Source organism: Pipistrellus hanaki (genome assembly GCF_964339955.1).
Source record: "Pipistrellus hanaki genome assembly, chromosome: 16".
NCBI classification, from domain to species: domain Eukaryota; kingdom Metazoa; phylum Chordata; class Mammalia; order Chiroptera; family Vespertilionidae; genus Pipistrellus; species Pipistrellus hanaki.
The window spans coordinates 20,954,964-20,980,973 of NC_140518.1; the positions used below are offsets into that span (position 1 = coordinate 20,954,964).

A 26,010-nucleotide genomic window follows, 5' to 3' on the forward strand; every position below is an offset into this window, starting at 1 on the left:
CCATGTAACCATGATAATGAAATGGTTAGCATTTTATTTATTTTTTTAATTTAATAAATCTTTATTGCTCAGATTATTACCATTATTTCTTCCTTTCCCCCCCATAGCTCCCTTCTGCCCGTTTCCCACCCCCTGCCTTTACCTCCCCCCCCCCCCATTGGTTATATTTTTGCCAGACAAAAAAAAGTATATGTCGTCTTCCACATGGTATATGTAATTTTTTTAAATAATTTTTTAATATATTTTTTATTGATTTTTTACACAGAGGAAGGGAGAGGGATAGAGAGCTAGAAACATCGATGAGAGAGAAACATCAACCAGCTGCCACTTGCACACCCCCTACTGGGGATGTGCCTGCAACCAATGTACATGCCCCTGACCAGAATTGAACCTGGGACCTCTCAGTCCGCAGGCCGACGCTCTATCCACTGAGCCAAACCGGTTTTGGTGGTATATGTAATTTTTAGTGCTCTTTGGCAATACAAAAATGTTGCTTTACCCAACTTATAAAAATGTAATGTTAAACTGCATTTTGGAGAAATGTAAAGTAGATATTAAATCTTTAAGAAGTCTGATAATAAAGCTAGATGTTTCTAAGAAGGTCTTAGAATGTTGTTAGAATGAAAGGACTGGGCTATTTATACTCAGGCTTTTTTTTTTTTTTTTTTAATATATTTCTTATTGATTTTTTTACTGAGAGGAAGGAAGAGAGAGATAGAGAGCTAGAAACGTCCATGAGAAAGAAACATCGACCAGCTGCCTCTTGCACACCCCTACTGGGGATGTGCCCGCAACCAATGTACATGCCCTTGACCGGAATCAACCTGAGACCTTTCAGTCCGCAGACCGACGCTCTACCACTGAGCCAAACCGGTTTCGGCTATACTCAGACTTTTTGATAAGGATTTAATTGACCCAGTCAGTTTTAGTCAATGAAGAACATCAATGCTGGAGTTTACAAGGTTGGGTTGGGATTTGAACTAGTAGCTTAATGTGGATTTGAATAAAGCATTAGATTTCTCTTTGAAGGCGAAGAGAAATGAAACCACTATGTTTTGACCTTAAAATTCTCTGAAATTTCAAAAGTGTGAACTTTTTATTCTTCCCAAGAATTGTAATCCTCCCCACATTGAAGCCTAGAGATTGCAAGTCCTAAGGGAGATGCTTGAAGGCATGCCTTGAAATTGTTATTTTTGTGCCACATTTCAGTTCAGTTTCATAGTATTAATTTAAGTGTGTTCCTTAGCCACAATGTACTGTCGTTTTATAAAGGAAATTACCCAATCCTCCAGTTTATACATCACATCCTGCATGTCCTACACCACTTTTTCATGACCTGTTAATATATTGGTCTCTGTGCTACAGTGGAATCTTAGGTTTTGCATAAAAAATAAAAAAATTACTCAATTTTCCCTACCAGAGCTTTTTGTAGTTTTCCATAGGTAACCCTTGAAACAGAAGATTCTATTATTTTCTAGATCTTTGTTGAAACAAAATTGTTGATGTGTCCTCATTACCATTGACTGTTTCAACTGATTCTTGTTACTTTTAAACTTATTCTAGCTAGCTGGACTACTTGTCATATGAACACATAGAATATACTTTATTTTAAATATTTTTTTAAATTTAGCTCAGATAGAGGAAGGAGGAAGGAAAGAGTCATAGAAACATCAATGATGAGAGAGAATCATTGATTAGCTGCCTCCTACATGTCCCCTATGGGGGATCAAACCTGCAAGCCAGGCATGTGCCCTGACTGGGAATTGATCCATAACCTTCTGGTTCATGGGTCAATGCTCAGCCATTGAGCCACAGGGTCAGGCTAGAATCTACTTTAAATTATTGATTTGTTTTCAGATAAATGACCAATATAAGTTTAATAAACCAGATTTTATTCAATTGCTATAAAAATGACATTCTTAGCATGAGATCTTTTTAATATTGTTTCTCTTTCAGATGGGCCATCTTACTCTAGAGGACTATCAGATCTGGAGTGTGAAAAATGTACTTGCCAATGAATTTTTGAATCTCCTTTTCCAGGTACGTTTAATGTAAATGACAGGTTCAGAGGTTAGTAGTAGCAGTAATTCTATATATTTTCCATTATTTAGTAGTTAATGCAACTGGACTGCAAAACCACATATGATACTAATTAAATAGAACTACATTATCCTATCCATGCCTGAAATATGGTAAGATAGAACATAAGTGCCTGTTGAACCTTCTCAAAATCATGATGGTGGGAGATAGGAAAGCAGAATATAGGTGATATTGTTTATTTATCTTATAACTCATGAGAGAGAAGCATGTAGACTTACAGAGAACCATAAAAGCTATCATAATTTGCTTTTTCTTCACTGTTAATCTTTATTAAAGGCCCTTCCAAACAAGTGAGATAGTGTGAACAGAGATGGGTCATTCGTAGGCAACTATAATTTTTTCAAAGTATACAGTCTCTTTAGTTAGAAAATTATTTTAGTTTCATCTCTTAATTTTATTTATTTATATTTTTATTCTTTATAAAGTCCAAGAAAGATTGAGGGACAAAGAGAGAAGAAAAGCAACCAGGAGTAAAAAGTCATAGAACTTGCTAGATTTTAACTATTTTCCTAAAGTAGCTCTCTTGCCCTAATTTATATACTTTATGGTTCCCTGGCCAGTGTTGCTTAGTTGGTTAGGCATCATTGCGTGCACAGAAAGGTTGCCATTTCAATTCCCGGTCTCAGGGCAAATGCTTGGGTTGTGGGCTTGATCTCCTATATGGGGTTGAGTAGGAGGCAGCCAATCAGTGTTTCACTCTCATATTGATGTTTCTCTCTTTCCATTTCCCTTCTTTTCTCTAAAAATCAATTTAAAAAAAACGATTAGCTGAAATTTAAAGTTCAAATTTGCTCAAGTGACTCATTAATAGTTCATTAATTGAAAGCTCTGCAGAGACTGTGAAAAATACAATCTAGTCATTAACACCAGTCAATGAAGTTTAATTTACCACTTTTCCTTTAGGTATGTCACATAGTTCTGGGATTAAGACCAGCTACTCCAGAAGAGGAAGGACAAATTATAAGGTAAATTTATAGTTTCAGTCTATGTATTTTTCATTATATAGTTGAAATTGCTAACACCTGAAATATATTATTACTAAGTAATATTATGTCCCACTTTAATGTAATAATTATAGAAACATCCTGTTTCTCCAAAACAATTATGTATCGGGATATTTTTAAGTAATTTTCTAACCAAGGTATTGGATTAATTTGAAATCAAATTCTGTTTCACATTAAAATTGCACTAGTTCTAAGTTTAATTTTTTGAAATAAGACATTTTATAAGATAACAACAGGTAGTGCCTGGCCAGCATGGCTCAGTAGTTGAGTATCAACCTATAAATCAGGAGGTCATAGTTCAATTCCTGGTTGTAGGCTGGTTCCTTAGTGCGGGGTGTGCAGGAGGCAGCCAATCAATAATTCTCTTTCATCGTTGATGTTTCTATCTCTCTCTCCCTCTTTCTTCCTTTCTGAACTCAATAAAGAAATGTTGTTTTTTAAATTGATTTCAAAGCGGAAAGGAGAAGGAAAGAGAGGTAGAAACATTAATGATGAGAGAGAATCATTGATTGGCTGCCTCCTACACGCCCCCTACTGGGGATCAAGCCTGCCGCCCAGGCTTGTGCCCTTGGCCAGAGTCAAACCTGGGACCCTTCAGTGCACAGGCTGATGCTCTATCCACTAAGCCAAACTGGCTAGGGTTAAAAATATTTTTAAAAATATATAACAAGTAGCAATTTTTTCTTACTACAAAATAGTTCACATTTATTGTAAAAAGATTACAAAATAGACCTAAACAAAAAGAAGCAAAAATGCCTATCATCTCTGTATTTAGATAATTGCTGTTGGCATTTTTATTTAGTGAGGTTTAATTAACAACTAAAATTATAAGATATTCAAAATGTACAATGTGATGATTTCATAAATGCACACCTTATAAAAGGATTCTCCCCATTGAGTTAATTAACACTTTCATTACCATCTTTACCCTTTTTTTTGGGGGGGGGGCATTTAAGTTATACTCTCTTAGCAAATTTCAGTTATTCAGGTGTTATCTACTATAGTCACTGTGTTATACTTTTGATCCATAGACCTTATTCATCTTATAATGAAAGTTTGTACCCTTTTAGCAACCTCTTAGCAACCTCTTTCTACTTCCCCAGACCCAGCAACCATTTCTCTACTCTGTTTCTAATTTGACTTTTTTTTTTTTTTAAAGATTCCACACATAGGATAATACTGTTCAATATTTATCCTTTTCTGTCTAGCTTATTTCACTTAACTAACACCTTCCAGCTTCATCCATGTTCTTGTAAATGACAGGATTTCCTTCTTGTTTAAGGCTGAATAATATTCCTATATGAGAGAGTGGGGGTGGGGGAGACAAGGAAGGAGGGAATGAAGGAAGGAGGGAGGGAAGAAGGAAGGTTTTATTTATCCATTACTTTGTTGTTGGACACTTAGGTTGTTTCCATACCTTGGTTATCCTATCTAATAAAAGAGTAATATGCAGATTGACCATCACTCCAACACACAATATGGCTGCCCCCAAGTGGTCAAAGATCCTGCCCCTTTGTGGACACAAGATGGCAACACAAGAGGGCCAGCAGGGGAGGGCTGTTGGGAGGGACCAAGCCTGTAAGGGAGGGCAGTTGAGGGGGACCAGGCCAACAGGGAGGGCAGTTGGAGGTGATCAACCCTGCAGGGGAGGGCAGTTAGGGATGACCAGGCCGGCAGAGGAGAGAAGTTGGGGGCAAACAGACTGGCAGGGGAGCGGTTAGGCATCAATCAGGCTGGCAGCAGAATGGTTAGGGCAGGGGTCCTCAAACTTTTTAAAGTGGGGGCCAGATCATGGTCCCTCAGAGAGCTGGAGGGCCGGACTATATGAACTACTAATTCCTACTGTAACACCTCGGCTGCGCTCACTGCCCAAAAAACCTGGCGGGCCAGATCAGACTCCTCTGCGGGCCGCATGTGGCCCGCGGGCCGTAGTTTGAAGACCCCTGGGTTAGGGGGTGATCAGGCTGGCAGGCAAAAGTGGTTTTGGGCAATCAGGAAGGCAGGCAGGTGAGCAGTTGGGAGCCAGCAGTCCTGGAGAGGGATGTCCGACTGCCCTCGAGGGGTCCCAGAATGGAGAGGGTGCAGGCTGGGCTGAGGGACAACCCCTCACCATGCACGAATTTCGTGCACTGGGCCTCTAGTCCTATATAATAAAGAGGTAATATGCAAATTGACCCTCACGTCCTTTCACAAAATGATGCCCCCATGTGGTCAAAGATGGCTGCCACAAGATGGGTGGCAGGGGAGGGTAGTTGTGGGCTACTATTTCAAGATAATGATTTTGGGGTTTTTTGGATATATATGCAGAAGTAAGACTGCTGGATCATATGATAGTTCTATTTTTAATTTCTTGAGAAACCTCAATAATGTTTTTCATAGTGATTATCCCAGTTTTCATTCCCATCAGCAGTGTATAGGATTTCTTTTTCTATACATCCTAACCAGAATTTGTTATACCTTGTCTTTTTGGTAGTAGTTAGCCTAACAGATGTGAGGTGATATTGTAATTTGGATTTGTATTTCCCTGATGATTAGTGATGTTGAGCACCTTTGTATATTCCTGTTCACTATTTGTATATCTATTTTGTAAAAATATTCTTTGCCCATTTTTTTAAAATTTGTGTTGTTTTTTTGTTTGTTTTGCTATTGAATTACATGAGTTCCTTGTATATTTTGAATATTAGCCCTTTATCAGTTATGTAGTTCAGAATATTTCTTTCCATTCAATAGGTTTCCTTTCCTTTTTGTTGATGTTTGCATGTTAACACTTTTTATATCCAAATAACCACATATGTTTATAAATTTTTTTACAAAAAATGAGAATATTCTGAAATATTGCTTTATCTGCTTCCATTTTCAGTGTATATCATATAAATTATACTTTTATATATTAATAAAAGCTTCTTATAATTTAAATGATTAACTAATTACATACATTATAGAAATACATACATACATTAAAGAAATAATGTTAATTATTTCTTTAATGTATGTATATGGGAAAATATAGTAATAAAGTATGTTCATTTTTGGTTAAGGATTTACTTAGGCAAAATTACTTGAGGTAAAATACCTGAATTCTTACACTTGCACATTTTTATATTTATAAAAATGTGCAAGTGTAAGAATTTACACTTGCACATTTTTATAAATATAAAATTTTTTATATTTATAATTTAATACTCAATTTTTAATACCCTAAATATTTTTCATTACTTTAGAGCAGGGGTGGGGAATCTTTTTTCTGCCAAGGGCCTTTGGAAATTTATAACATCAATAGAGGCCCAGTGCATGAAATTCGTGTATAGGTAGGGTTCCTAAGCCTGGCCAGCGATCAGGGTCGATCTGTGGGGTGACCGGCGGGGCAATCAGGGGGCCCCTGCTGACACTTGCCTTGGCTTGCCTGGGGTCTGTGGGCTGGGGGAGTTCATGCATGGAGCTTCTGGCCCATTCCACCAGTCTTTCTGCTGTTTGGTCAATTTGCATATAAGGCTTTTATTATATAGGATTCTTGGGCTATATAAAATTATCATCTTAAATATTAATCTGCTGTATTTGGTCATTTAATTAACACACCCCTGATGCCTTGCCAGGACCAGAAGAAATGATTTCTCTGGCCTTTTATGGCCCCAGGCCAGACATTCTCCACCCCTGCTTTAGGGTTACCATTTATAATGTTAATGTATATGGTTTACATTTATATACATTCCAGAAAGTTTCAGAAACAGGACTGGATTTCAACTAAACTTTGCTTTTAGAATAAATTCAACATATAGCTTGTAACCCACATTTTTTCTTAAAAGCAGTGCGTACACAAATTTTTCAGTAGTTTTGTTGTTGTTTTGCTTTGGAGTACTTGATAAAAGAGTTTACTGAAGTAGAGTTGTTTGGAATACTTGGGAACAGGATTACATAGTCAAAATTTAAACAGGCAGTGCCACCTGGCCTGTGTTGCTCAGTGGTTGAGCATTGACCAGGAGATCAGAGTTCGATTCCCAGTCAGGGCTTATGCCTAGATTGTGAGCTTCATCCCCAATAGAGGGTTGGGGAGCAGGAGATGACCAATTAATTGTTCTCATCATAGATGTTTCTATCTCCTTTCATCTCTCTGAAATCAATAAAAACATATTTTTTTAAAAAGGAAAAAAAGATTTTATGAGGATGTGCAGAAATTGGAACCCTCATACATTGCTGGTGGAAATGTAATATGATGTAGCTGTTGTGGAAAACAAGTTGGTCATTCTTCAACATGATATTACCACATAACCCAGCAATTCCAATTTTAAGTATATATTTAAAACATTTGAAAACAGGATGTATTTAGATGCTCATAACAGCACTATCAGAATAGCTAAAAAGGTGGAAACAGCTAAAATAGCTATCAATGGATGAATGGATAAATTAAATGTGGTTTATATAGACCATGGAATATTATTCAGCATAAAACAAAAAGATGTAGTGATACATGGTACAACATGAATGGACTTCACAAATGAAAGAAGCTGTTCACAGTAGGTCACATAATGTATGATTCCATTTGTATTAAATATCTAGAATATGTAAATGCATAGGTACAGAAAACGGATGATTGGCAAGGGATGGGGGAAGAGAATAATAGGGGAAAGCTTCTTAATGTATAACTGCTTCGTTGGGATGTATGAAAATGCTGTGGAGAAATTGACATAACATAAAATGAGCCATTTTAAAGCATACAATTCAGTAACATTTAGTACACCATTTCACATCCACTAGAACATTTATGATAGGAAAGGCAGACACGTTGGTGAGAATCTAGAGAAACTAGAATAGAACCCTCATACATTGCTAATGGGAATGTCTGATGGTACTTTGCAAAAACATTTCACCAGTTTCAAATGATTAGATGTTAGATGGTGAAACAAAATGTGGTATATATGTACTTTTAGAATACTATTCAGTAATAAAAAAGCACAAACTAAGGATACCTGATATAATACAGATGCACCTCAATAACATTTATGCTAAAAGTGGCCAGATGTAAAAGACCTTGTGTTATGTAATTCCATTTATATAAAATGTTCACACAAGGGAGGTTTATAAGAGATAGCAAAAAGACTAGTGGTTTTCGGGATCTAAAGGTGGTAACAATAATTGATTAAAATAGGCACAAAATATCTTTTTGGGGTAATTGAAATATTCTAAAATTTGACTGTGGTGATGGTTGCACTTGTCTGCAAATTTATCAAAATAGTTGAGTTGTGAACTTAATTCAGGTAAATTTTTTTATATGTAAAATATTCCTCAATAAAGCTGTTTTTAAAATATCATCAGGCCCTAGCCTGTTTGGCTCAATGTATAGAGTGTTGGCTTGCGGACTGAAGGGTCCCAGGTTCGATTCGGTGGACACGTACATTCCTGGGTTACAGGCTCGATCTGCAGTAGGAGGCATGAATGAGGCAGCCGATCAATGATCCTCTCTCATCATTGATGTTTCTATCTCTCTTTCCCTCTCCCTTCCTCTCTGAAATCAATAAAAATAAAAAATTTAAAAATAAAAACATCGTCAGTATGAGTGATGCTTGATAGTGGTACTGACTCCCTGAAGTTGGCTTATCAGAATTTCACTAATAGAAATTATAGCAATTTCCCAAGTATATCTATTTGTTTCATGTTTTTCCTTTGTAAAAATTGCTAATGATAATTTGTGGGTGTGTGGTCATCTGTTTCACATCCCATTTGATGTACGAAGTTTCTTTTGTATGTACAGAGGATGGTTAGAACGGGAGAGCAGGTATGGTCTGCAACCAGGACACAATTGGTATATCATCTCCATGCAGTGGTGGCAGCAGTGGAAGGACTATGTCAAATATGTGAGTAAGATTCTGTTTATCTACCTTTTTTCATAGGACTTTTTATTCTACAGACTTTGGATGACTACTGGCTAATAATAAAATGCTCAACTTAAAGATTTGAAGGGTATAGAAATTATTTCCTATAAAATACTTGCTATGTACCATGCTCTGTGCTTATAGATTAGCTCCCTGCAACAACTCTATGAGGAAGGTAATATTGGGCATGCAGGTGCATGTATATACATCTTACATATCTTATTTAGTCCTCACAATATCTGTGAGGAAGGTGGTATTGTATCTATCTTACCTGTGAGGAACCTGAGGCTGAGACTAGAGGTAACCACCTGACATTGTTCCAAATAAAGAGTTAAAGAAAAAAGTATTAGTGAATATTCTACTCTTATTTAAAACATACAAGGGATTTTTTTCAAAATAAAAAACTGAAAACAGTAATTCTAGTAAGCAAATTCCCCATTTTGGAGAGTCATTTTATATGTTTTGTTGACTCATTGTCAGTTGCCAAATGATTACTAAGCAAAAAGTTAATAATTTTATTCATATTTTTTGTATATGTTCTTTTCTGTCATTGTTTATCAGAAAATACTGGTAGATTGTTTACATTATTTTCTTTATTCCACCTGGTTCTTTTTTCCTTTTGCAGAGGTTAGTAGTTTTTCACACATAAAATATCTTAATTGGAAAAGATAGACTTTAAGTATCACTGAAGGAGTGAAAGTAGGCATATGACTTCAAAGATCTTATAGATAGATAAGGATAGTGATTGTAGATAGAAAATGAGAATATTGAGTAACATGTCTCAATCTATTTTGAAATTATTTTTGTCTTTATGTTCATACTTTGACCTTAGAATAAATGGTTATTAATGTCTTACTGGCTACAGACTCAAAGAAGAACCTAGCTTTATGCTTTAGGTATTACTTTTTGCTCTTGTAGGAATATGATAAAGGTCTTGCTCTTAGCAGCACATCTCTTATAAAACAGAAGTATAGCTCTGGCTTAGTTGGTTGGGACATAGTTCCATGTATGTTCCTGGTCAAGGCACATACGTAGGTTGTAGGTTTGATCCCTGTTGGGGCAGTGTGAAAGGCAGCTGATCTTGATCTCTCTCTCTCTCTCTCTCTCTCTCTCTCTCTCTCTCTCTCTCTCTCTCCCTCCCTCTCTCCCTCCTTCTTTCCTTTCCTCCTTCCCTCCCTCCCTCCACTTTCTCAAAAAAAATCCTCAATGAGGATTAACTTAAAAAAAAATCATACTTGTAGTATACAGAGTGGGGCAAAAGTAGGTTTACAGTTCATGTGGAAAATAATACAGTAATTAATAAATAATAAACTGTGCTTTGTGTACTCACACTATAGACCTACTTTGTCCTACCCTGTACATGTGTAAAGCATATAAAGAAGTAGCATCAACACTGACAGAGAAGAAAGTTTATCTTGAAGTTTGATCTATCATAAACCATTCATACAACTATTTCTGATAGTTACAGACCAATAAGTAAGTAAAAACAAAAAGATCCTTTGATGTTTGGGGGGGTGGGGAGAACTTCCTAGAGCAACTGGAAATAACATAGTTAAGTAGCCAATAACTACAATATATGACCATTATTGGCTGTTCAACATATAGAAGGAAAGTGGTGATAACATTAATTATCTGAAAATGTTGACAATTGCACTGGAAGCCAAGAAGAATGGAAGCAATGATAAGAATAATAGGGCAGAGAAGGGGAAAGAATAAAATGGTGGGTAATGGTGTCAGTTTTAGGCAGTGCCAGATACTGAGAGCAGTAGATTCTTAGAATAGAAAAAGAAAGAAAAAAAAAAAGCCAGAGACTGAGAAGCAGACCACTATAGTTTGGTACATTGGAAAACCAGTGAAGAAAAGCACTATTCTCCAAGTCTACAGAAAGCATCATTCACTGTGCCTTGTTAAAAAACATATGGTATGCTCTGGCTAGTGTGACTTGGTTGCATGTCTCATGCACCCAAAGGTGCCAGTTTGATTCCTGGGCAGGGCACATGGCCAGGTTGCAGGCTTGCTACCCAGTTGGGGCATGCAGGAGGCAGCTGATTGATGTTTCCCTTTCACATCGATGTTTCTCTTTCTCCCTTTCTCTCCCTCTAAAATAGATGAATACATATTTTTTTAAAAAAATTACTTCCTAATGTCTGGCTTCATGATTTTTAGGATGCTAGCCCTGTTGTGATTGAGCCATCATCTGTTCTGAATGGAGGAAAATACTCGTTTGGAACAGCTGCACATTCTATAGAGCAGAGTGAAGATAGAATTGGAGGAGGCAGCCTCAGTTATATGAATACCACAGAAGAGAAATTTTCAGACAATATTTCAACTGCATCTGAAGCATCAGAAACTGCTGGCAGTGGTAAGTCTGACTTGTTTCCCATAGGGTTTAGTCAGGGTCAGTTCTTAAAAGAGTATACTTTGTCAGAGAATGCTTAGTAGAATATTGGGCATCAGGCTTCCATTCACAGAAATAAGTTTTGAATGAAATGGTTATTTATCAGATTCTTGAAAATATTTTTACTGATTAATCATTTTTAATGATTACATATTGCTACTAAATTATTTTGTCAATAAGTTTAAATTTGGTAAACAAAAATCTAAATTTCTTTCTTTAGGATTCTGTAACTATAAGCATACTTTTACTGGATTAAATACATTTTCATATCAAATTCTACAGACATGTTAGGCTAGAACTTGAAGGATTATTTTAAATGTTGAGAATTCATAATGCTTTCCATAATTCCTTCGGCCCTTGATACCTAAAACTCAGTGGTTCTACTCTAAATTGGAGATGATGAAGGAAGATGCTTTGGTGTTTTTATGGCTCAACTGAATTGAGTTGATCCCTATTATTCTGCTGACATAAAAGGAGGATTTTCAGTCTTATTCTGTTGTTATTTCATCTTTGAGATATTTTTTTTCCTTTTTCCATGAAGGGAGTAGCCAAATTGGACAGAGCTAGCATTTTCTCAAGGAAACTAGAATTTACTGCTTCTCTTTCCCCATCTGACATTACAAAGATCACTTAGCAGTTCTAGCTCTCTCTGATTGGTTTTCATACCAAATTATTTCTTAAACCTTTTAAATATATATATGTTCTTATTAAAAAGAAAAAATATATATTTTTATTGATTTCTGAGAGGAAGGGAGATAGAAAGAGAGAGAGAAACATCAATGATGAGAGAGAATCATTGATTGGCTGCCTCATGCACTCCCCACAGTGGGGATCAAGTCTGCAACCTGGGCATGTGCCCTGACTGGGAATTCAACTGTGGCCTCCTGTTTCATAGGTCATTGCTCAACCACTGAGTCACGCTGATCTATTGGGTTTAACTCTCCTTTTGATAGATGCTGAAGTTAAGCAGTGCCACACTTAGAAGGTTTAAAGTGACTAATGGCTAGACTGTTTACCTCAGATTAATATGTAGTTAAGAGTTGAAATTTCTTAAAATATCATTGAAGTTCACAACTCTAAGTTGTCATTAATCATTTTGTGTGTATATTTCTATTGTAATGTTAATGCCTTCCTTTGAAATAGATTTATTAGGGGATAGTTTCTTACCCCCAGCATTCTTCTGTTGAAATTGTTATTTTAGCTCCTTCCCTTTGGTTTAGACGTCTTTTTTTTTTTTTTTTTTTTTTTTTTTTAATCCTCATCCGAGGATATTTTTCTGTTGATTTTTAGAGAGAGTGGAAGCAAGGGGGAGAGACACAGGGAGAGAGAAACATTGACTAGTTGCTTCCTGAACACATTTTGATGGGGGCTCTGGGATTGAACCTGCAACTAAGGTATGTGACTTTGACTGAATCAAACCTATGACCCTTCAGTGCTCAAGCCAACATTCTCTCCACTGAGCCAAACTGACTAGGCCTGGTTTAGACTTATTACTATCATCTTTCAAAAACATTTGGGATGTGTTTCTAGGTAGAAGAGAAGAATTATGGGAGACTGTGGGAAAGCCCAGTTACTTTGCTATACTTCTTCCTTTCCTATTAGAGGACATACAATTCTTGAAATTATCATATATTCTAGGAGGCTGCCCAAATGTTCATGTGGTAACAATTTTTAAAGTTTTTATTTCACCTAGTATTATGTTAGATATTGTCCAGAAAGAAATACATCTATCCGTATTTCCTAGTTTCAGCACATTTATCTCTACTGATATGGGAATGTACTGACATGCCAAGAGAATAAAAGCATTAACCTAAAACATGGACATTGAATTCATATCGTCAAGCCTATTTATGTGTAATAACTAAACATAAAGAGATTCCATTCTCTATTTCCTTTACAGGCTTTTTGTATTCAGCTACACCAGGAGCAGATATGTGCTTTGCTCGACAACATAACATTTTGGACAGTAACAACCAGTGTTTCCTAGGATCCAATGGGAATATTTTGTTGCATTTCAATCCTCAGAAACCAGGGGCTATTGATAACCAGCCATTAGTAACTCAAGAACCAGTAAAGGTAAGTAATTTGGCATCTACTTAAAATCATTCTCTTTCAGCTTGCTTATACATTTTATTCTAGAGGTTCTAGCACATAACAAAACACTTCCCCCGATAAGGATTGAGCCTGCAACCTGGGAATCCAGCTGTGATCTCCTGTTTCATAGGTCGATGTTCCACTGAGCCATGCTGGTCAGTCGGGCTTAACCCTCCTTAGTGCTCATTTAATGAACTTGTTATGGATGAAAATCTTTTTGCATAGTATATTTTCATGAGAATATTTTATGATTTAGTATTTGCACAAAGGCAGTGTAGTGATCCTTGGAAATATTGTCGTTCTTACTTAGAGCAGTTACTATAAAATGTAGTTTCACGTGTCTATGGAATTTTCCCCCGATTTAATATTTTATATTGTCTGAGAGAAATCTGTGAAAACAAGTCTTATTATTTCCTAATGCTCTGATGATTTTTTTCAAGTGATTTGCTTTTTGAGTTCCCTTTCTTAGTTTGTTTTGAAGGTTAAAAATAAAAGTCTTATTTAGAACATGAAACTGAGTAGTGACATGTGTATTTATTATTCTTCTGTGCCTAAATTTTGTTAAAACTCAAGAGACTGTAATATTAAAAATCAACATTTAGCTGAAACCGGTTTGGCTCAGTGGATAGAGTGTCGGCCTAGGACTGAAAGGTCCCGGGTCCTATTCGGCACATCCCCAGTAGGGGGTGTGCAAGAGGCAGCTGATCAATGATTCTCTCTCATCGATGTTTCTAACTCTCTATCCCTCTCTCTTCCTCTCTGTGAAAAATCAATTATATATATATAGTAAAAAAAAAAAAAAAAAAATCAACATTTACAATTTCTTCTTCTTAGGCTACATCATTAACACTGGAAGGTGGTCGATTAAAACGAACCCCGCAGCTGATCCATGGAAGAGATTATGAAATGGTCCCAGAACCTGTATGGAAAGCACTTTATCATTGGTATGGAGCAAACCTGGCTCTTCCTAGACCTGTAAGTATAGCCAATAGTGCCTGTATAAGGAGCAATCATAGATGGGGTCTTCTTTCACTTTTATAAACCTCACTATCCACAATTTAGTTTTTACTTATGGTAGTAAAGTACTCAATACCTGTTAAAATCAGTTGAACAACTTTTGGGTTTCTCATTCATTCATTCATTCATTTATTTTTTCATACATTTATTGAATGCTGTATTAACTATACAATGATGTGCCTATGGAAGTGGGTGGCTTTTAGGAGTGGAGGGAATAATCACTGGACTAAATAAAGTCAGGACATAATTAGCTAGGCTATTAAGTAAGTCATCCACATAAATGCAGACATTAGGATAATGTATGACATAGACTGAAGCAGAAGTCTGAGAGCCAATGCTAATAAGTTTAGTAGGGGAAGCGGAGCATAATTTACTTCTGAAACTGCTTTTCCCATTAGCTACAAAAGCACTCAGTGACGGATCAGGTTTATTTTCTAGCTGTTGATGGATTTTTGTGGTTAGTCTTTTTGAAGGATAATAGGGATTCAAAGCTAGTAAATGAATTCTGATTGTTGCCATTACTATGATGAGTCATTTAGAGCAGCAGTTGCCAACCTTTCAGACCTCAAGAACCACCAGTGGTCTGCAGACCACTAATTGGCCACCACTGCTCCAAAGGTTTCCTTAAACCAACGGTCACCAACCTTTTAGACCTCACAGACCGCCAGTGTTCTGTGGACCACCAGTTGGCAACTGCTGATTTAGAGCATAAGTAAAATCCTCTGAAGTAATTAAAGGACTCTGAGAATACCAAATTTTAGTGATTTAACTATCCAGCATCATTTGTTGTGCTTATACAAGTAAATAGCAAGACTCATTACCTTTACTCGCTACCCTCAGCAGGACTCCTTACATTCTTATATCAGAAAGGTTTTGCATAGATAAGATATGTAATCACTTCCAGTTACACAGAACATAGATAGCAAATAGTTATATAAACCTTTTTTATCCTTACTACTAATACAGGAAAATTTTAAGTAAATGTATAGTACTCTTTATATGTATTCAACCAATAGGGTATTTTTAAATGATGTTGATAATAAGATATTATGGGAGTAGTACATTCATACGTTTCTTGGAATATTGTAAATTACTACATTTTGAGTGGCAATATGACCTATATAATCAATGGCATGGATACTTCCATACTTTTTGACCTGTAATCTCAGTCCTAAGAATTTGCCCTTTAAAAGACCTTATATAGCTTATATATATAAATTAGGACTAAGATTACAGTCCTAATTTATATATATAAGCTATGTAAAAGTGAAAAGAGTTATGATGTGAGGACAGTAAATTGTAGATAATATTTAAGTTTTAAAAAATACATATATTTTTATTGATTTCAGAGAGGAAGGGAGAAGGAGAGATAGAAACATCAATGATGAAAGAAATGAGTGCTCAACTGCCTCAATCCTACTCTAAGGATTGAGTTTGCTACCGAACTTCGACTTGGTTGATAGGTCAATGCTCAGCCAATAAGTGACACCAGCCGAACAATATTTAAATCATTTAATTTTGATATTACTGACTTTAAATGAAAGGGGGAAATACCCATAGGAATTCTAATATTAGAAGATAGATTTTGGAGCAGAAACTTGGGTGTTTTTAAATCCATGTAATTTAATTCTATGAATTTCTGTAATCTAACTGAAAAATAAATAGCAAACCTATTGAAGATTTTAGATTTTAAAACTAAATATCAGCCGAAACTGGTTTGGCTTAGTGGATAGAGTGTCGGCCTGCAGACTGAAAGGTCCCAGGTTCGATTATGGTCAAGGGCATGTACCTTAGTTGCGGGCACATCCCCAAGAGGGGTGTGCAAGAGGCAGCTGGTCGATGATTCTCTCACATCAATGTTTCTAACTCTCTTCCTCTCTGTAAAAAATCAATAAAATATATATTTATAAAAAAAAAAAAACAAAACAAAACTAAATCTCAGAAGTTAAAAAAATTGCACGTTTTGTTTCTTCTTTTACAGTAATCACTTTATATATTTTAAAACAACAGGTGATCAAGAACAGCAAGACAGAAATCCCAGAGCTGGAATTATTTCCTCGATATCTTCTATTCCTGAGACAGCAGCCTGCCACTCGAACACAGCAGTCTAACATCTGGGTGAATATGGGTATGATGAGCCTGAGAATGTTTCCTCAGCATTTACCAAGAGGTAACTTAAGAATGCAGCAAGAATATCATGCATTTTCTTTAAAAAAAAAATAAAACCAAGTTGCTCAAAGTCTGGTGCCACTGTACCAGTAAATCCTTTGTGAGGCTTAGATCTATGGTCATGCGCAAGACTAGATGGGTTAGAGGGGAAAATCTTAGCAGCAAAACTGGGAAGGCTCGTTTCCTCTCCTGGTTTGTAAAATATACAACCATAATAAATAGAAGTATATTTTACATACCTTCTTTGAGAACAAGCCATTATAAATTACTTGTTTGACCTAATTTAGAGTCAACCGGTCAATGACTTCTCTTTTCAACTCCACTCAAATTTTTAGAAGTGGTTTCTTTGGCAGTATCATGTTTGTTTTTAATATTTCTGGTGTATCTTGGGTTAGTTTTTGTGGGGGTTTTTTGTTTGTTTTTTTTACACTATCTAAAACATGATACATTTTTCATGCTCAGTCTTAGGAACCTGTATCGTATGAGGCACAGATAGCAAAGGATATATTTTTGAAAACAAATGAAGCCTATCAAAATGACAAACAAGTTCCAATTTTAATGTGTTATATGTAAATAGCTCCCCTTTGATTTCTCTATAAAGTTATTTTATTTTTATTTTATTTCTTTAAAATATGATTTATTGATTTCAGAGAGAGGAAAGAAGAGGGAGAGAGGGATAGAAACATCAAGATCATTGATCATTTGCCTCCTGTATGTCCCCTGCTGGGGAATAAGCCCACAGCCCAGGCATGTGCCCTAACCTGGAATCAAACCGTGACCTCCTGGTTCATGCGTCAATGCTCAACCACTGGACCACACTGGACAGGCAAAGTTAAGTTTTATTGATAGGCAGGACTCGCTCTATGTTTTTGCTTTGCAAATATTCAAAATTGTTCTTCAGCAGAAATAATGAATTCGTCTAAACTTTGTGTTAACGTAGAGTCTTAGACTTTGTGTTAACAATTCCACAATGTTATTAAAATTAGCATAACTTAGTATGTAAGAACTACCTATGAACTCAAACCAACCCTAATGTACCATCTCTCCTTTGAAATCAAGTAGGATTAATTTAATGCCCTCCTTAAAGGTTATATTCAAATATTTGACCTGCCTTACACATATTTTTTTGGTAAGAAATATAGCATAGCAGTGGCCTCTGCCTAATCAAACTTTGTCTTTGGGGAAAACATCAAAATCAAGGAACAGTGAAATAGAATCTCTAGGAAACTTTCTTGATTTAATTTTCTATGAATAAAAGTATTTGCCTTGCTTTCATGGCATCCATAGCACATAACCTTTTTCAGTTCTCCTTAAAAGATAACATGAGACAAAATGTGTTATTGGGCTTTAGTAAATATTCTTTGCAACTCTTGTGCTGATCCTAGATTTTTGCTGCTCTGTAAATTCCACTAGATTTGTTGATGCTATTCAAAAGCACAACATTTTGTATAAGTGGCTGCCTACTTAATGAGCTATGCTATAAGAACTGTCTAGAAATCAAATAAATTTCTTATATTGCTTAGGACAATAGAAATTGACTTGGACACTACATTTGCAAATTCTTCTAAATCCTAGAACTAGGTAGTTATTATGCTCCAAATTCGTTCTTAATTTGAAATTTTATTCCTTACTAATTAGTTGTGAAATCAATCAATAATCATTTTGATGTTTATGAAAAATATGCTTTCTTGCTGTAATCTTATAACTAATCCTCTGATGTATAATTAGAGAAATTTGCTCTTTTGTTTTCTTTTAGTGATTGTCCTTTGCTTGCTTATAGTAAAAGATTAGCTTTGCTATGGGTTTAAAATTGATCATGGTTGGGTTTTGTTCTGGTTTCTCATTACTCTGTTTATTATAGCTGTTTACTAGGCTCTTTTATTCCTTTAGTAGTGACAAGTAAACAAAGCTTGCCACAGTTATAATGACTTAAACATAGCCTTTTTGACAGACAATGCTACAGAAGTCGTTGTTTCTTAGATGATTTTTTCAGCCTGTTTTAGGTGAGTGGATTCTTTTTGGAGCTCTATAAAATGCAGATGATGCCTATACACTTTTCTGCTTTACTTAGTAGGTGAAGACTCAAAGTGCATTTAATAAGAATAAAACTAAGTCACCATTGAATGTGTAGAAAACTACTTGGAATGTATAATTGTATCCTAGATAGGTTATATCCATATGTTAAGTTTATTTTAGTTTTGGGTTTCTCAATAAACTATTGTATAACCTCCCATAGATAAGAGATGACCATTTTAAGCTAGTTTTGTCTCAGTTTTTGTCTAAATAGTTTAACCAATAATTTCTTATCATTTATCTCCCTTCTTTGAAGTATATGGTAAGACTTTGACATATTCTTCCTTCACTCCTCACTCTTCCCCCTTAACGCCTCTCTTTCTGTTTCCATGTCTTTCAGAAATTCAAGGTCATGTCTACTGCCATCTTATTTGGCAGGCAGATCATATGATTTTTACCCCCTTAGACCTTTTAATAGGGCATTTTTTTTGGTCCTAGGAAGCTTCTTGAAGCTGCATTTGGTCACATAGAATCTATGCCTACTTAGAATTTCAAGTAAAATCATGTAATTGTACCAGTGTGCCAGGTATTTGGGGCACTTAATGACAGAGAGTGATGGAGTTAATAATTCAAAGAGTATGTTTGAAGAAAGTGAATCACGTGAAGCCAATTATGTATCTGTGAAATTCAAATCCAGTCCCAATTTACCTTCTCCACTTGTATGCTGAATTTTTCTTTTACTATTGAGTGTGACCCAGCTGAGGGACTATTGTTTGTTTATATTTGCCACTCTTCTGGGATCTGAGAACTGCCAATTATTTGGGTCTTTGTGATTTTTGTTGTCTTCTTTCAAAGTTAAGGCTTTGGACTCTAAGATACTTGGGTCTCCTGTCTTCATCTTAAAGCTTCTCAATTTATAAAATTATTAACCTCTAATTCTCATTTTTCATCATTATTTTCTAAAATACTGTGGTCTCCATTGCTAAAGGGGTGCTTTTATTTTTTTTACTTTTTAACATCTATCTTTTCCTTATTGTGATTACTATGACTATAGGAAACGTTCCTTCTCCAAATGCACCATTAAAGCGGGTCTTAGCCTATACAGGCTGTTTTAGTAGAATGCAGACCATCAAGGAAATTCATGAGTATCTGTCTCAGAGGCTGCGCATCAAAGAGGAAGACATGCGCTTGTGGCTCTACAACAGTGAGGTAAGAGGCGCTCAGAGCCAGGAAGGCATCTCCATGCAGCCATCAGGTGTTAAATCCATATTTCGTGAGCATAGGATCTTGTCTAGAGTAATTATGCTGAAAACTATTCCAAGGATCTCAGTGAAAACTTCATCTTTTATTTTATATTTTTATTTTTTAAATATATTTTTATTGATTTTAGAGAAGAAGGAAGAGGGAGAGAGAGAATCATCAATGATGAGAGAGAATCATTGACCTCTCATGCCCCCTACTGGTGATTAAGCCTGTAACCTGGGCACATGCCCTTGACCAGAATCAAACCTGGACTCTTCAGTCCACAGGCTGATGTTCTATTCACTTAGGCCCGTGGTAGGCAGAATGTGGCTCTTCCACAAAATACCACTGCCTGGGCGAGTCTATTTTGAAGTGGCGTTAGAAGTTTAAATTTAAAAAATTTGGCTCTCAAAAGAAATTTCAATCTTTGTACTATTGATATTTGGCTCTGTTGACTAACGAGTTTGCTGACTACTAAGCAAACCGGCTAGGGCGAAAACTTCATCTTTTAAATTACTATAAGCTTACATGTAGATATTTGTTACCTGAAATCCATACCACTTGATTATCATGGACAGTACCATCTTATAAGGATTATTGTTATAAAATAACAGAAAATATATATTTTTTCAACTACATAGAGTTTATTTTCTCCAAATTATAAGTTTATTTTTTATTTGTTTTGAAGTAACATTTTCATGTTCAAAAAATGCAAACAATACAAAATAATATAGCTAATATTCTTCCTTATCATTCTCTGGTCCCTCTCTTTCATTCTCAGAGGCAGTGCTGTTAATTGCTTAATATGCATTGTGTTTTCAGATTATTATATGAAATTGAATTACAAGTAGTTTTAACCAATTCTCTATTCCATAGTTTCTTCTTTTTTACATCCTACTTTGGTCACCATTGAGAGGCAGTGTAGTATAATAGTTTAAGAGCCAAACTGCCAGGGATTAAGCTTGTTATATAACTTGGTAGTTTATATAACCAAGGGAAAGTCACTTAAATCTATCTCTGTTTTCTCATGAGTAAATGGGGGAAATAATAGTATCCCCTTAGGGAAGTTGTAAGAATTAAATGAATTAATTGTGCAAACATTTTGGACAGGGTAAGCATAAACAAAAATGTATAATTCTCCTATATGACATTTGGTTTTACATTTTTAGTTCCCAATAAGTGATCAATTTCCATCTTTGTTACAGGCACGTTTACTGAATTTCACACTAGGTTTGTTCTGTGATGAGTCTTCTGGTCCCCCCAAAATTCTATATAATCATGTTCTAAAGATAAAAAGTACATTTTATGAAGTATACATTGGTTTTCCCTCATTATACCAGCTATATTATAAGCATTTCTGAACAACTATAGAATGCCTAATATCTGTCATGTAAGTTATGTGACTACAAGGGCATTTTTATTTATTTTTATTTTTTTTAAATATATTGATTTTTTACAGAGAGGGATAGTTAGAAACATCAATGAGAGAGAAACATCGATCAGCTGCCTCCTCCACACCCCCCACTGGGGATGTGCCCACAAACAAGGTACATGCCCTTGACCAGAATTGAAAACCCGGGACCTTTTAGTCTACAGGCCGACCATCTATCCTCTGAGCCAAACTGAACATTTATTGAGCATTTTTAATTGTTATTCATTTTTATTTCCATAATAAAAATGGATCCCTCAGCCCAGCCTTCACCCTCTAGAGATGTCTGACTGTATGCATACATGTAGATATTTGTTAGCACTGTCACAGAGGTGGGAGCATGAGCCTGGCTTCTGGCTGAGCACACTGACCACCAGGAGCAGCTCCTGTGGTGAGCATCTGCCCCCTGGTGGTCAGTGTGCATTATAGCAGCTGATTGATTTGCTTATTAGCCTTTTATTATATAGCATTTGTTATAAGTTTTTTAAATTAACAGAAACATTTTCTGTTCCATACACAGAATTACCTTACTCTTCTGGATGATGAAGATCATAGATTAGAATATTTGAAAATTCAAGATGAACAGCACCTGGTAATTGAAGGTACAAGAAGGAAGCATTATATCCATGTATTAGATTTTTTTAGGGGGAAAATTTAAAGATTTAGTTACTCACTAATAAACCATTTTATAATTTTTCTAACTTTTATTTGGTCATTCTTTTTTTTTTTTTTTTTTTTTTAATTCTTTCTGTTTGATCATTATATTCTTTATAGCAGCGTTCACCAACTGGTGATCCGCGGACCACTGATGGTCCATGAGGTCTGAAAGGTTGGTGACCTGCTTTATAGTAAAGAATACCCATTCAACCCTTATATAATCCTACATACTATTTAGATTACTTTAAAAGAAAAATATGCCTACATTAATTGTCTGGCAAAAGGTGGAAATGGGTATTTAGTTATAAGTTTACAAAGTATCTTAAATTTTCAACATGCTTCTTTGAGGGTAAATAAGGAGACTAATTTTCTTGCATAGTTAGTGGCATAGACTTTCATTAGTTATCAACACTGGTCTCTTACCAACAGAGCTTCCTTGTATATTCATACATAGATTTATACACATCATTGAAAACTAACACATCATTTGTATTAAAATGAATAAGCCATTCTCATAGTTGTCACTATTTAAGAAAGAACTGTAATAGTTCTAATGTATTAATTTTAAGAGCTTTAAATACTTCTCTAAATGGTTGAGTATAATTTTACTTCAGGTAGGTAATTGAGGGAATAGCTTACTAATTAATTCTAACCAACTGACTGTAAAGTTCCCCATATAAAGAATCAGAATGGTTTCAGAATCAAATACTAAAAATAACTTTTTTTATAGTTTTTGATTTAAAAATAACATTTTTTTAAATAGAAGTAGTTGAGGTGTGATTTCAATGGATAAGAAATTAACACATTTCTATCTGTCTTTCTAGTTCGAAACAAAGATATGAGTTGGCCTGAGGAAATGTCCTTTATAGCAAACAGTAGTAAAATAGACAGACACAAGGGTAAGTCTCCAGTATATTATTTTCAAATAGAGTATCTTATCAAATAGATTTTACCCCCTCTCTCAACGATTGAAGTGTTAACAATTTTTGACTTTCTAGTTCTTATTTTTCTTTTTCCCAATATACCAAATTTCTTTCTAACCTTCCAATTATATATTGTAATTTATATCTGTATATTTTTCAATATAAATGAACATTTATTGAGCTCATTCTAAATAGTATATGTCCCTCCCCCAAATTATGTCAACTTTTCTCCACTCAGCCTAGGATCAATGCCTTGCTTTTTCTCTTACGCTGAGAAATATATACTATGCTTCACTAGTTTTGAAAGTAGTAAGTAGCATAGTGGTGGACACTGCTAGCAGAACATTTGTTTCCTTTAAAACAAGCACTGAGATGAACTCATTCCTTTCCATGGAGGAGCTGAACTCATCTGGTGTTCCAGTCATGGGCTCTTCTGAATAATCACCAGTGACACTTGCCATGGCCTCAGTGACTTCTTTTAAAAGCTGGTGTTGTGCCCTCTTTGGTTTGGCTCAATGGATAGAGCATCAACCTGAGGACTGAAGGGTTCCAGGTTTGATTCTGGTCAAGGGCACATGCTACAGGAGGCAGCCAATCAATGATTCTCTCTCATCATTGATATTTCTCTCCCTCTTCCTTCCTCTGTGAAATCAATATATATATATATATATATATATATATTTTTTTTTTGTTTGTTTGTTTGTTTGTTTTGTTTTGTTTTTTTAAAGTTGGTATTTCATATCAGTAAAGAAATTAAAATCCAAGGTGCTATCCAAATACACATCAATGGTTGAGTCTTGGTCCATATTAATGTCTAGGTCATCGATATTGTGTGGGAATGATGTAGGGAAAGTCACAGTCAGGATGAACCTGGTAAAGAAGGCGAGGGCCTTCTTAATCATGGTGCAAGTGGTCACTAAGAGTTTCCAAATTCTGGAGGGATAAGGCAGGGAGAAAAATGTAAATGTATTACTACCACTTGCAAAGATATAATTTTTGAAACTACTCTAAGATGAATAAGTTTCCTTATATTTAAACTAGGCCCCGTGCACGAATCTGGCCTGGCCTGTACTCTCACAATCCGGGACTCCTCAGAGGATAGTGATAGTGGGATCAGATAGAGGGTTTCAGCCTGATCCCCTCAGGCCCGATCCAGACAGTAGGGAGCCAGATCCCTGCTGGCACAATCCAGACAGGAGGGAGCCCAATCCTGTGCATTGAGCATCTGTCCCCTGGTGGTCAGTGCGCCTCATAGCGACCAGTGGTTCAATCATTTGGTCACTTAGGCTTTGATAGGTAGGTAGGTAGGTAGATAGATAGATAGATAGATAGATAGATAGACTTTTAAAATTTTCCACCTTTTATGGAACTCTCTAACTTTTCCTTCTGCCTTTCCATCTTATTAAGGTTGTCTTAAGGGCCAGTATTTTTAATAACAGTATTTTTCCAATCCAAAATTTTTTTTCAATTCAAGACATGCACTGTTTGGCCAGTAATGGTAGGATTTGTAGCAACTCAACCAATAAGCCTTTTTATGACCTAAGTGGGGGGAGCAAAACACTTCAATAAAAAAATGCAAAGCAAAGGATACAGCCCTCATAGGTCCACAGTTCATTTTCACAGATAACCTAAGAAAGATCTAATGTGTGTGTGTGTGTGTGTGTGTGTGTGTGTGTGTTTACATATATATGTAAATATTTTTATTGATTTCAGAGAGGAAGGGAGAGGGAGAGAGAGATAGAGATAGAAACATCAGTGGTGAGAGAGAATCATCAATTGGCTATCTCTTGCACGCCCCTCACGGGGATCAAGTCCACAACCCAGGACCTCCTGGTTCATAAGTTGATGCTCAATCACTGGGCTGGGCTAATTTATATATATTTTAAAGATATAATACTAGGGGGTGGAGAAGGCCAAAGAAGTGGGGAGGGGCCATCTGTAATACTTTTAACAAAAGGATAAATTAAATATAAAAAAGAGAGAGAGAGAGAATACTAGGAGAGAATTGGTTGAATTTAAAAGAAAAAACACCAATAACAATTATGGAGAATCACTGCTGCTTCTAGATTACAAATGAGCATTGGATTATCAGGATTGCTAGTGACACTCCTCTACTTCAGCATTGCAAGACTAAATAGAGAAATGTTAGCTTCATTTAGCTGATTTAAAAAGTTACAAAAATTTGTATTGAATATAAGTTACTGTTTGGTCTATGACATTTTACTACAGTTGGACTTCAGTTCTCATATTGTTTGTTCCTCCAGTTCCCACAGAAAAGGGAGCCACAGGTCTGAGTAACCTAGGAAACACATGCTTCATGAATTCAAGCATCCAGTGTGTTAGTAACACACAGCCACTGACGCAGTATTTTATCTCAGGGAGACATCTTTATGAACTGAACAGGTAATCTTTCTTGAGTTATTGGCCTTTTAACTGTTTACAACTATGATATGAACTCAGTATCACTTGAATTTCCTCTTTCTTTATCATGGTAAAGAAAAGTCTTACCTTATTTTCTCTATTTAGTATTAATTAAGGGCCAGGAGATAAGTCTCTTATTTTAAAAAGATGTTTTGATGTGAAAAAACAGATAACTAGGTATTTTTATTCCCATATGATTGTTATTGATTAGAATCTTTGGCAACAAATTTTCCTTTCAAAACTTCTAGGACAAATCCCATTGGTATGAAGGGGCATATGGCTAAATGCTATGGGGATTTAGTACAGGAACTTTGGAGTGGAACTCAGAAGAATGTCGCCCCATTAAAGCTTCGGGTAAGCAGTTAAAATAATATACATATTTTTAACTCCTAAATAATTGTTTATGTAATTATTTTTCTTTATATATTTTGTATGTTTAGCTTTTTTTGTTTAGTGTAATTCATGTTTTTGGATGCTTCACATGGTATATACTGAATGTCATATACTTTTACTTGTTTAAATATATGCAAAATACAGCTTTAGAAAAAAATAAAATACAACTATAGATGTAGTGAGTAGGTAGGGAGAGATCAAAGGCACAATCTAAATTTGATATGTTGTTTCTTTTACCAATTCGTCAAATATATATACACACATAGTAAACCTTTCTTTGTTA

General features: G+C 35.6%; 1 protein-coding gene across 2 annotated transcripts in view; it reads left to right on the top strand.

The window, feature by feature from the left end:
- Positions 1–26,010, top strand: part of USP32 (ubiquitin specific peptidase 32) — a 115,022-nt gene that overhangs the window by 67,346 nt on the left and 21,666 nt on the right. Inside the window, exons 10-21 of one of the 2 annotated variants that reach the window (XM_084864178.1) lie at positions 1,957–2,040; positions 3,004–3,065; positions 8,851–8,953; positions 11,138–11,333; positions 13,270–13,445; positions 14,298–14,438; positions 16,491–16,650; positions 19,717–19,871; positions 21,854–21,935; positions 22,815–22,889; positions 25,178–25,316; positions 25,583–25,688. In XM_084864178.1, the coding sequence (XP_084720304.1) occupies positions 1,957–2,040; positions 3,004–3,065; positions 8,851–8,953; positions 11,138–11,333; positions 13,270–13,445; positions 14,298–14,438; positions 16,491–16,650; positions 19,717–19,871; positions 21,854–21,935; positions 22,815–22,889; positions 25,178–25,316; positions 25,583–25,688 (1,479 nt within the window). The remainder of the gene's footprint in view (positions 1–1,956; positions 2,041–3,003; positions 3,066–8,850; positions 8,954–11,137; positions 11,334–13,269; positions 13,446–14,297; positions 14,439–16,490; positions 16,651–19,716; positions 19,872–21,853; positions 21,936–22,814; positions 22,890–25,177; positions 25,317–25,582; positions 25,689–26,010) is intronic. The other variant, XM_084864179.1, reaches the window with a different exon arrangement.